The 11,747-nt window shown below is 40.9% G+C and overlaps 4 protein-coding genes across 11 annotated transcripts in view; 1 reads left to right on the forward strand and 3 right to left on the reverse strand.

The window, feature by feature from the left end:
* Nucleotides 1-4,667, reverse strand: part of LOC309702101 (uncharacterized protein) — a 24,093-nt gene extending 19,426 nt beyond the window's left edge. For 2 of the 8 annotated variants that reach the window (XR_014275369.1, XM_082526526.1), the window contains exons 1-5: nt 4,063-4,667; nt 3,448-3,551; nt 2,198-2,282; nt 2,007-2,040; nt 1,677-1,762 (exon numbers count right to left, since the gene is read on the reverse strand). Coding sequence is in view for 4 of the 8 variants with exons in the window: in XM_082526526.1 (XP_082382652.1) it covers nt 1,704-1,762; nt 2,007-2,040; nt 2,198-2,282; nt 3,448-3,551; nt 4,063-4,236 (456 nt within the window). In the remaining 4 variants the exon portion in view is untranslated. Of the gene's footprint in view, nt 1-1,676; nt 1,763-2,006; nt 2,041-2,197; nt 2,283-3,447; nt 3,552-4,026 lie in introns of all 8 variants that reach the window. The other 6 variants (XR_014275368.1, XM_082526524.1, XR_014275367.1 and 3 more) reach the window with 5 other exon arrangements.
* A 162-nt stretch (nt 4,668-4,829) lies between these two features.
* On the forward strand, nt 4,830-6,138 carry ufsp1 (UFM1-specific peptidase 1). The gene has a single exon (XM_082526518.1). It carries the CDS (start codon nt 4,928-4,930, stop codon nt 5,684-5,686), a length of 759 nt encoding a protein of 252 aa, XP_082382644.1. The 5' UTR covers nt 4,830-4,927; the 3' UTR covers nt 5,687-6,138.
* Nucleotides 6,139-6,232: 94 nt separating this feature from the next.
* LOC309702095 (endonuclease domain-containing 1 protein-like) lies at nt 6,233-8,362 on the reverse strand. The gene is made up of 2 exons (XM_082526516.1): nt 7,909-8,362; nt 6,233-6,844 (listed from the first exon to the last, which is right to left on the reverse strand). Exons 1-2 carry the CDS (start codon nt 8,230-8,232, stop codon nt 6,263-6,265), a joined length of 906 nt encoding a protein of 301 aa, XP_082382642.1. The 5' UTR covers nt 8,233-8,362; the 3' UTR covers nt 6,233-6,262.
* Nucleotides 8,363-9,141: 779 nt separating this feature from the next.
* Nucleotides 9,142-10,841, reverse strand: LOC309702096 (endonuclease domain-containing 1 protein-like). Its single transcript, XM_082526517.1, has 2 exons — nt 10,461-10,841; nt 9,142-10,340 (listed from the first exon to the last, which is right to left on the reverse strand). Exons 1-2 carry the CDS (start codon nt 10,749-10,751, stop codon nt 9,747-9,749), a joined length of 885 nt encoding a protein of 294 aa, XP_082382643.1. The 5' UTR covers nt 10,752-10,841; the 3' UTR covers nt 9,142-9,746.
* Between the last annotated feature and the right edge of the window lie 906 nt (nt 10,842-11,747).

An 11,747-nucleotide genomic window follows, 5' to 3' on the forward strand; every position in this document is an offset into this window, starting at 1 on the left:
GCTGCCCTCCACATCTGCTTCCTCTTTACAGTATTTTTACCCCATACAAGACTCTGTACAGCTTCTGAAGTTGACCAGTGACAGCGTGTCTTTCAACAAGGCAGCGTATAGTAAGATAACATCAAAAAACAAATGAGAGACTAGTTAGAGAAATAATAAGAAAGATGCCAGAGAGAGTTCAGACTGTGATGATGAAAATAGTCATGGCAGTTATTGACTTTCAAGCTCGTTAGAATGGTCTCTGTTTTATATGGTGTTTACACGTGTTTGCCAAAGTTTCAATAAATCGCTGCACCTATTTCCCATTTTCCTAGCTAAACATAAAAAGAGGGGTTGCTCAACACTTTTGCACAGTGCTGTAGACCAGGGGTGTCCAACTCCAGGCCGCAAGGGCCAGTGTCCTGCAGGTTTTAGATATCACCCTGGGTCAACACACCTGAATCAAAGGATTACTTCATTACCAGGCCTCTGGAGAACTTCAAGACATGTTGAGGAGGTAATTTAGCCAATTAAATCAGCTGTGTCGGATCATGGACACATCTAAAACCTGCAGGACACCAGCCCGCGAGGCCTGGAGTTCGACACCTGTGCTGTAGACCATCTGGAGATTTAGTAGACTTAATTTGAGGAAGTTAAAATTAACTTTAAAAATCAACTATTAACAGTTACAAACATAAAAAAAATCTACAATACTGCACTAAAGAGCCTCATTTCAGGTATTTCATTCACAAAATTATTCCTTTACAAAAGAATAACATTGCTCTGAGATCTGTGACACAAGTTAAGTTATTCTGCATGAGAGAAAGGAGAAAACATCCCTGGTCCACAACCTCCCTTTGTCAATTTTATTACATTAATATAATAGATTATATTCAGGGATAGAACCAGGTGTAGTGTTGCAGTGATAAGATCACACAGCTCACTGTGGTTTCCCATTTGGTCCTTAATGTTTCTTTTTACAGGACTAGATTAGTGTTTCCACTGCATATGGCATGTAATGAATCACTAATCACGCCTTTAAAAGTTTGTTGATTTTACCCCAAAACATGGATTTAATTGTTCCCATCCCACCCCCACATGCTGTACTTGTATTGTGATTTATTAAATAGCTCAGGGTAAAGACCTGTTATAATCAGTGTCTCCAGCTCATCTCAGCAGGGCACTGAACATGCCAACTGACATTGTGAATACCATTATGGCAGGGTTGTCCAACTCCAGGACTCGCGGGCTGGTGTCCTGCAGGTTTTAGATGTGTCCTTGATCCATCACAGCAGATATAACGGCTAAATTGCCTCCTTAACATGTCTTGAAGTTCTCCAGAGGCCTGGTAATGAAGTAATCCTTTGATTCAGGCATGTTGACCCAGGGTGATATCTAAAACCTGCAGGACACTGCCCCTCGAGGCCTGGAGTTGGACACCCCTGTATTATGGTATTTTGTGAGAAAAGAAGCAAGAAGTGCTTGCCTCTGCTCCTCACATAGATAAGATTTGTTAATTTGTCTATTTTCAGGGGAAAAAATAGATTATTGATGTTATAGAAAACACAGCTCCAAAAAGACCGCTCTGGGTATACATTTTTACAATTAAATGAATTGATCCATAGGAAAACCACTTCATTATCAGTGTTATTCATTGTTCAGCTCCTCAAGTTTGTCTCAAGAGTACCTGTACCTACCTAATTGTGCAGCTAAAAAAGGGGTTTTCAGCGACTGACAGAGATGTGAACAGGGCCAACTGTCTTGTCAGCCTCGTCCTTCGTTTCTGTCAAAAACATGTACAATTCTTGGAGACATGAACTTATTTACATTAATCTGAAGGTTAAAAATGTCAGCTTAATGTCTAAATAGGCACAATGGCAACTATTGTAAGCAATCCTAATAGATTAATGAATGTTTGGATATTTCTTGTGATGGCCCTTAAAGCAATAACACAAACTGAATGTTTCAGAAAGCAAACCGGCCTCATACATTACATCACCTGATGTACAGTCTAATGTCATACTCACCACATCTTTCTCCATCACTGTTGTCTGAATGAAGCTGTGAAAGAAATTAAGGTAAAGGGACCTGTCTAAATGCTGTCACTTTAACAAATTCCTGAACACACCAGTAGTACAGATACTATATTGCATTTAGAACAACTGGTAAAAATAACCTCAATGATTGTGTATATTGTGTTTGTAAAGGGATGTCCAACCTGTCTCCAGCTGAGTCGTGTGTCACCAGCAGACAGGTTAGAGCAGCATTCACACAGGTCACTGTCTCCCTCTGTCGTACGCTGGCTGAACAAAAGACACATGCTGACCTTTAGATGGGAAACTACACCTTTAACAGTACATCTCTCATCAGTGGATGTGACCTGAGATGAAACTGACAAGTATGAAGATATGAAACTGCAATGTTTAAAATTTTAGAAGCCTAAACTGAAGGTGGGCCTGTGAAAGAAGCAGGTTTTTTTCAAGCTTGCTATGTAAGCTTTGTTTCAAAGTGGCCATAAGATGGCAGCTGATGAACATCTTTAAACAGAAACATTAATTAAGCACACTAGTCCAATATTTAATTCAACAATATTACAGTTCTTCCCTAACGTTTTCTACACAGGCAGTAATTTAACCTTTTTTGTAATTTAACCTCTGTACACCACCTCAGTGGATTTTGAATCAAACACTAAAGATGTGACTGAAGTGCAGACTTCAGACTGACTGACGGGTACAGTTTCAAGACCACTGATGATGGGTTCTATACTTCAGGATTTTTATTCACATATTAAATAGAAACCTTATATTTAAATCTATGTTAGTTTGTACTGTTAATGTTCAGCCTCTGATGCGGGTTTGTGTATAAAAATCCCTAGAAATATACACCTTTATAAAACCCTTTGAAGTGCACAAAGTCTGCACTTCAGTCAAATATTGACTGACTAAATCCACCATGGTGTCGTACAGACACAAAAAAAATACAAAAACTGCCAATTGTCCAACAAATTATAGAACGAGATGAGTTAAAGTCATTTATGGTAGAATGTAGATGGAAAGTCTGGCAGTAAACTGTCCATAAGACATGTGTAATGCAGGAGGACTGTATCAGACTTGGACATGATGTGTTTTGTGTTCTATTCACAAATGACTACAACTGTATTGACTTTTTTCTTATAGTCAAAAGAAAATACTCAGCCCTGATTTGTGATAAATCTGTAGCCTTGCAAGGAGAGAGGGTCAGGCTTCAATGTAGCTACGCAAGAGTCGACATATACAGTGACAGGAGGGTGCATCAGGGCCTCCACTCTGGCTTCTAAAAGCACTGCTTCCCCCTGCTGATACACTGTGGAACTACACTGAGAGGTGCACACATCTGTGGAACAAGTTTTCTTTCCAGTGCCTGCTTCATTTAGACTCCACATACAAACAATATCGCCAAACTAGAGAATGAATAAGACTTCAGTTTAACCTGCCAAGATATGAAGGGAGAACTGCTGCAGTCCAAAGACACTGACCGTGGATGTCATTGGTTCCCAGGTTAGGCTTAGTGGTTCTCGACTTACTTTTTGCTTCCTGTATTCACACAAAAATTACACACAGGTTATGCCAGTGTTTGTCATCATATAAACACACAGGCGTTGAACTCAGTTTAATCTGGACAAGTTTCTTGTTACTGTTAACCGTTTGAACCCTGCACTGTTGGTTTTCTATTCTAATCATTCAGCTTTTACTTTTACTCCACTAAAGTGACCAGCTTCGCTTATTTTGCCAGTGATACAATTTGTACCGTTAGCCAACAATTAAAAAAAAAATCAGCCATTTAAACTGTTTACAATTTAACTACTAGCTATAGTAACATAATTGATCAATTAACAGTATACAACAACACATTACATCATTCATATACTTTTAGCGAGCCGTATGATTTGCCCCCTTTCCCGCCGTTTATTGATCAATTATAGTAATTTATCTTCCTTTTAGATGCCATTTTCTGCCTTTTATCGGTTACGTTGAATTCAAACTTGCTCTTTTAATCCTTTAAGCGTACCAGCTGAGCTTATTTTTACACTGGACTCAGTCTCACATTCTCGTAGCCCTGCAGAGATAACCATTTCAGCTTCAGACACCGCTTCCTTTGGTCTGCAGGAGCTTTCCTGGGACAAGTTTTCTCCAAGTTGAAAACACTGGGGACTGAACGTCTGTCCTGGGAAAACTGATGCTTCTCGGCTATTCTCACTTTGTTTTCGCCGCATCGCATTTGAAGTGCTTTAAAGAGTTTCTACATTATTTTTGGGGCAAAACGCAGATATACCAAAACTACGAAAATGTAGGCGACACCGGTGTGTTTTCCCTGGGTAGCCATTGCCAAAGAGAAAACCCAAGGCCTGAGAAATAAACGTGGTTGTACACAGGTGTACTGCGCCGTGCTCTCGCGCGCTGGACCGTGGATTCTACTTTCAAAGACTGTGGGGGGAAATACAAACATTTTTATTCACGCTATACTTAATAAAAAACAGGTGCTACATTAAGCAATTTTGTTTTGGTGACCTTTTTTTTCTTGTCAACACACTGCATCCTAATTCTATTTTATCAGTACACATATGTGGAAATATTCATTTCAAGATAACGATATTTTCGCACACTCGAATATTTGTTTGTTTAGTAGTAGTAGCAGTCGTAGCCTACAGTAATTTCACTTTCAAACGACTGAAACCGGTGACTTTTTGTGTTTAGAAACAAAATGAAACGAAAAGACCGAAAGGCTCTTGAGGGCATAACTGTGAGTGGAACCAATGTCAAGACGGAACTCAGTTACTCCTCTTAGTGTTCCGTAGGGATAGTTATTGTAGCTGTACTTAGTAAGCGTCGGATGTTTTGAAACTGCTGACGAGTGTTTGGATGTTATATGTGTTTGTAAAAAATAAAAAAGGACAGAAAAGAGGAAAAACATGGATAAAAAGTCCGTGCCAGCGCCGTCAGAGGAAGAGATTGACTGGGGAGGAAGTGGAGCAGGAGGGAGCAAAAATTTACAAAAGGACAAAACTTTATTGAAGAATGTGCACACTGGTCTTCCTAATCCACCTTCGGGTGCTATAAAATGTTCTCTAATAAAAGGAGACTATCTCTACTTCCACTATGGATGCGATGGACAGGATGACAGAGGCTGGGGATGTGGCTACAGGACCGTTCAAACGCTGTCTTCGTGGATTTGTCATAACTGCTCTCCGCCTAAGAACCACTGCAGGCCGGTACCAAGCCTCCCCGAAATCCAGCAAGCGTTGGTAACAATGGGGGACAAAACCGACTCCTTTTCAGGCTCCAGGGAGTGGATAGGAACATTTGAATGCTCTCTAGTCCTCGATCATTTCTACGATGTTCCCTGCAAAGTGGTGCATGTCAGAGGCGGAGGGGCCGAGCTGGAGCATGTCGCAGTGGCTGAGCTCCATCAGCACTTTGAGAAGCATAACTCTCCAGTGATGATGGGAGGAGACAGAGACAACTCCTCAAAGGGGGTGTTGGGGGTGTGGACCGGGGATAAGGGGAGCTATTTGCTGGTTCTCGACCCGCATTACTATGGATGTGACCTGGACAGGACAGAGCTGCAGAGGAGAGGGTGGGTGGCATGGAAAAGAGTATCATCTCTGGATCAGTCTTCATTTTATAATCTGTGTCTGCCACAGACTGCAAGACTGCTAAATGTGTTTTAGACATTCAGTATGGTTGTTTCAAAATGAGCTGCAGTGCCATCCTGTGGTTAAAGTCATTAAAGCTCTTGAAGAGCAGCAGTACCAATCGTATATGTTGGTTTTTGTTTTGTTTGTTTTTTTATTAGAAATTTGAGGATCAGTTAATTTCTTGGTCAAAACAGTGTGTTTGGCTTCTCAAATGTCTTCATTTTGTGTTTTTGTGAAAAATATTTTTCAGTATTCTACAGGCCTACATAGACCCTTGACAGCTGCTCATTTTTATTTCACATTTTGTGCACAAGATCATTTACTACAAATGCATGCGTCTCCTGATCATGCTGGATACACAAAGCCATCATAAACTGAGGAAAGTCTTGTGATCACTTACACATGATATGTGCTGGACAATGCTTCAATATGCACTGAGAAAGAGATCTGTACGCATGTAAACATATTAAATGAGACAAGCTTCATTTAGGCTCACTCAATTCTCCGTTTTATTCCTTCCATCATATAATTTAATTTGACATGACATCTGGGTTCCATTTATTTCTCGAGCTACATTTCTGCCAAGAGATCAAAAGATCACCTTTTATATCATTTATCTGATACACAATCTTTATAGAAAATCTGGAAGTTCTTGTCCACATCCATCCTCCCCTTGAGGAATTTCTCTAGGTTTTTGAGAGGAACCTCCACCATTTGGTTGTTGACACGATCATTTAGCCCATATGCACCAAAGACAGGGAACTTATAGCGCACAAAGTACGGCGCATTTTGGTCGAACTCGGTGCAGCAGTAGGCCGACCACATGTACTCGGGCACAGCTACCCGGTCCTGGTTGTTGCGACGGATCGTGTGTCCAGAAGTGGTGACCCCGGTGATCACAAAGGCTTTGCCGCGGCAGTAGTTGTTGAGGCGCTTTCGGACGATGTCTCGGTGTTCCGCCCAAGGACCCATGTTGAACTCCCTGATCTGAGGCACCACGTTCGTCAAGGTGTAGGTGGACGCCTTGTCTAGAGGGTCAGCCTGATGCTCATCGGGATTTAGTTGGCCGCGTTCATACTGAACCACATCGGCGTAGTCCTCCAGGACTGCCTGGGAGTCCTCAAAGTTCATGTGCATGTTTGCAGACTGGGGGAAGGGCTCCATGTTACTGCTGCTCTTTTCTGAGGCCAACTATGGAGAGAGAGAGAGAAAATAAAAAGCAAAGTAGTTTTACTCACAGTTTGCACACTCATTTTTTTCTGGGAATGGTGCAAAGACTCATGGGAATAGAGATGATATGATGGTATTGTTTGCTTGTGCGACTGTTTAAATAGACCAGTAGTTGTCCAATAACTCAGTGGAAATGTGAATAAGCTCATATCTTGTCACACTTATACAAATATAGTAGACAAAACTCATGGTATGTGGGCAAAGAGTTGAAGTTATACTTTTAAAAAGATAATCTGTTTATGAAGATTAACCCCAACCTGACACACCAGATGGCTGCCTCTCCCTTAGCCTGTTTCTGTCGGAGGTTTCTTCCTGCTAAAAGGGAGTTTTTTTTCTTCCCACTGTCTCCAAGTGCTTGCTCTTCGTCTGATTGTTGGTCTTTACCTTACAGTATAAAGCAGCTTAAGGCAACTGTTATTTTGATTTGGCTCTCTATAAATAAAACTGAATTAAAATAGGAAGACAAAAACAGTATAACAGCATCCAAAGGGTTGAGAGTCAGCTACTAAAGCTTACAATAAGCGCAGCCATGAACTGTAAACTCTGTTGTAGTTTACACAAAGCACCGTTAAAAGTTGACAAATCTAGCTGCCAGTGCTTTTCTGCAATTAAACAGCCACTTCTTACAGAAAAGAAACGAACTTTTGTCATTTTTAGAGAAAAATGCCAAATTTGCATAAATGGTAATGGCAACACTATCTCAGTGAAATAGCACACAGAGCTAATAAAGCAGCTTATCTCAGCTTTACATTGTTTCTATTACAGTAGCATAGTTGCTGCAGTTCTTTAGCTGCTTGTTAAGAAACATCAGGTGATATTGCCTTTACACTTCCAAAAATGTCAAGAAATCTCCAATGACTGCATGTGAATAGATACAGAGTACTGTGAATATATGGTATATATAGTGTGAATAGTATTATGTCAGATATATAGCACACTGTATGGGCAAACATGCAAAATTGAGAATGAAACCAGGCTTCTGTTTTATTTGTTTCATCCTTGACTGAGCTCGCAAGCACTCTCACCTGAGGCTCGAACATCCAAGGGAAATCCACCTTCTTCTCCCCGTCTGACTTCTTGAATGTATAGGCTGAGTAGATGGGGACGTGTTTGTGTGAGTCGTACAGGGTGACATAGCGGGGTTTGTCCTCATACCGCTGGCAGATCTTCTTAAAGGAGTTGCTGAGGTATCCTCGTGGTGGTGTTCCCATAAAGAGAGAGTCCTTGCAGCGCTCCGCATGGTTGAAGTCTCCCACAACTCCTGCCTGGGACACTTCAAGCAATCCACACATTAGGAAGATCATGGCAGCTGCCGTTGCTAAGGCACAATTTGTAAATGTAGGTATCATCACTGCAGCTTTTTTTTCTCAGCAGCTCTCTTTTGTGTCTTTTTAGATGTGTCTTCTCTTGCTAATGTGTCTCTAATTCACCTGTGACACACCACTGCAATCTACTACTGCCTAACAAGTACAGCCTCTGTCCCAGCTCTATCACACCCCACATTTCCCTTCATGCCTCACCTGCACTTCAAGCGAGCAATTCTCTCATTGTAAAGGCTTTTCCATATATTCAAATTCCCACGAGTGTCGTAGCAGTAGTTATCAGTCACTGAGAGCATTTTATTACTGTAAAGTGCAGAGGACAAATGGCACTCACTTCAGACCTTCAATTCAAAAATAGCCTTTCTTCCATCGTCGGCCTTGTTGCAGTGAATGAAGCTGAAGTTTAATGAAAGAGTAGAAATGGGAAACTCATGTTTTAAAGCCAGTTTTTGTTTAAAGTGTAGAAGGAGTCTTGCATTGGAGAATTTCCACATATCAAGTTTAGATTTTTCATTTCAGCAGCAAATTAAAAAGCTCTATCCCATCATGAGCTGGTGCTGTAACTTAATATGCATATGACGTCTGATGACAGGTTTCAAATTGCCCAGAATATGTCAAAAACAAAAGTTCAGAGACAGTTTCATTCAGTGGTTTATTCCTGTGAAATATATGAGAAAGTTACATTTTGTTACATTGCAAGAGTGTTTAAAGTACAGTATGGCCCCTCCCCCACACCTTTCCAACACGTGAACAACCTACTAATGTAAATCCTCCCCTCCCCCCCGTCCTTGATAGCTGGCTATGCCTCTGCCTTCAAAGTAAAGGTTATGCAGAACAACAAAAAATACACGTGATATCCAGTGTCAGCAGATTTTATGACCCGCTTGGAAGCTTTTGTTTTACCTGATGTAACGTGTCATATAAATTACCATGCACAGTAGAAAAAGCACAGGTGTAGATAACAAAAGAAATTCTGGTTGCAAATTTCATGGATACTGTTAGCGATAGCTCACTGTCACACTGTTATAATTTAGCTGGATGTTTTGTTGGCACATGATGGCACCTCATTTTACTTACAAACACCACAAAGATCAGTGACAAATTAAAGGAAAAATTAGTAACCTGTATATCTCTTTTATGGTTTGGATTCATCTGTCCTCTTTGAAGGGGCACTGCAAGTTAAAAGAAACTTTTCTATGATTGCAACATTTTATTCTGATGGGTGTGGTCTCCTCTATGATGACAGTGCCCCAATCCAGAGGGCATGAGGATTACTGAATGGTTTGATGGGTATCAATTTAAAGCAGTTCATAGATTATGGCCTCTGTAATAACAGGATTAAAACCCAATTGAATAATCACAGGACAAAAAATCATAAAAACACCAAATAATAAAGGGAATAAAAAAGATACAGGAACGTCTGTTGAGAGATTGATGTTCCAGAGACCAATGAGAAGGTACACTGGCACTCTTCTGGTAGGACTACTTTTTTTTGTCTTTCTTTAATTTGTCAAATGTTGAAATATCTCTAAATATTTTCCCTATGCAGTTTTCTCAGGTGCTTGTATGGAACAGTCGCCCACAAAGATCTGAAAGTTCTGGCTTACAAATTCTGTCTTCTTGAGAAACTCCTCCAGTTTCTGGACGGAGACTTCCACCATGTCATTGTTCTCATCCTCGTTGAGGCCATAGTAAGCAAAAGATGGGAATTTATAACGGTTCATAAAAGGTGTGTTGTGGTCATAGTCAACACAGCAATATGCTGACCACAGGTAGGTGGGAACTGCAATGCGGTTCATGTTTTCCCGGCGGATCATCTTGCCAGAGGTGGTGACCCCGGTGACAATGTGCGCCGTTCCACGACAGTAGTTGTTAAGCCTTTTGCGGATCATGTGTTCCTGTTTGTCCCAGATTAGGTTGTTGACTTCAGGCACCACGGGTACCACATTGGTGAGGGTGTAGGTAGCTGCTTTGTCGTCAGGTTCATTCTGATGCTCATCCGGGTTGAGCGTGCCGCGCTCGTAAAGGATGGCATTTGTGTAATCGTCAAGAACAGCTTGGGCATCTTCAAAGTTCATGTGCACGTAACTCCGTGGAAAGGGCTGCATCTCGTCTGTTTCAGAGGATGTGGACAGCTGTGCAGAGAGACAGACCCACAGCAAATGAGGGCATGAGCATGACTGAATGCGATTACATGACTACGCAACAAATTCTTACGCACATTTCAAAGCAGTGAACTTTCTAGTTTTCTTTACCTGAGGTTCGTACATCCAAGGGACATCCATACATTTCTCCCCTTCTGAGCGTTTAAATATGTAGGCAGAGTAGATCGGTATATGGTCCACAGTGTTGTACAGAGTCACGTAGCGTGGCTTTTTGTTGTAGTACTGACAAATGAACTGGACGGAGTGGTGTTCCAGTCCTCTCGGTGGCGTTCCCATGTAGAGGAATTCTTTGCACTCTGGAGAAAGCTCTTTTTCCACTTTGCCTATCACTGCTAACATTATGCTGAAAAGTAGAAAAGCTGTCTGTGCCCAAGCTGCCATAGCTAGGAGGGATCCTGAAGCCACTCTGGTAACAAGTTAAAGCTGTTAAATAGTATGTTAGGTATATTTTTGAGCTCTGCTACAAATGACTGCGTGCGTCTTTATGCTCAGTAAAACAGCTCATACACATTTCCCACTCTGCTCTCTGTAATCTGGCCTCAGTATGCAAAGTAATGCCATCTTTATACCTTATCATATCCACCCACAGCTGGCGAAACAGGGACTATGGCCAATGGTGCCTCACACTGGTTAGAGTAATGTTATTTCTTTGAACACATCCTCCCAGATGGTCAAGCATTTATCAAAAACACAAAGCTATACTTGCAATTTTAAAGTGCCTTGGGTTTTTAAAGACCGTTGTGCGTCATTATGAACTTTATATTTGCTACCAATGAAGTGTATACTCTACTCTACTACTACTGATATCACTGACAAATGCAGAAAAAATACAAGTTAAGTATATCAGGGTTACATTAACGTACATTTTTGTGTGTGTACACTCATGTTGTTAAAAACCCACCATCTGCCTGTTCTGCACAGCCTCATTTTTAACAGGCACGGTCACATGTATACAGTGAGTGTATCCTTACAGCCATCCTTTTTTTCAAAGTAGTAACTATTAATCGCTGCATGTGATGCCTTTAAGGTACATGTGTAAGGTTTGGGTTTTTTTCTTTTTACAGAAACATGAGTTACACTCTCGCCTAAGGATGTAAATGCTGCAAGTACAGAATGCAGACTACTAAAATGACTACAATTGCTATGATATGATCATGGCTGCATTCTATGTTATCAAGACTGTTATGACTGTTGGTAGCTGTAGAATTCCCACAGAGCTGCATAAACTTGCTAACGGCTATCTCAGCCCCACAGTTATTAATTCTAACTGCCTCAAAAATAATAACTTGCAGCACAACAACAGGGTAGTAACATGAAAGAACTTTTATTTGCAAAATTAAGAGATTACTAAAATAAAATACAGAATAAAATACATTA

The sequence above is a fragment of the Aulonocara stuartgranti genome (genome assembly GCF_965226115.1).
Source record: "Aulonocara stuartgranti genome assembly, chromosome: 3".
NCBI lineage: Eukaryota > Metazoa > Chordata > Actinopteri > Cichliformes > Cichlidae > Aulonocara > Aulonocara stuartgranti.

Excerpts from the sequence above, each read along its gene's own strand:
- ufsp1 (XM_082526518.1), top strand. The coding sequence starts at position 4,928 with ATGGATAAAAAGTCCGTGCCAGCGCCGTCAGAGGAAGAGATTGACTGG.
- LOC309702095 (XM_082526516.1), bottom strand. The coding sequence starts at position 8,232 with ATGATACCTACATTTACAAATTGTGCCTTAGCAACGGCAGCTGCCATG. Across the intron at positions 6,845-7,908 it reads CTTGGATGTTCGAGCCTCAG|TTGGCCTCAGAAAAGAGCAG; the intron begins GTGAGAGTGCTT and ends CTCTCTCCATAG.
- LOC309702096 (XM_082526517.1), bottom strand. The coding sequence starts at position 10,751 with ATGGCAGCTTGGGCACAGACAGCTTTTCTACTTTTCAGCATAATGTTA. Across the intron at positions 10,341-10,460 it reads CTTGGATGTACGAACCTCAG|CTGTCCACATCCTCTGAAAC; the intron begins GTAAAGAAAACT and ends CTCTCTGCACAG.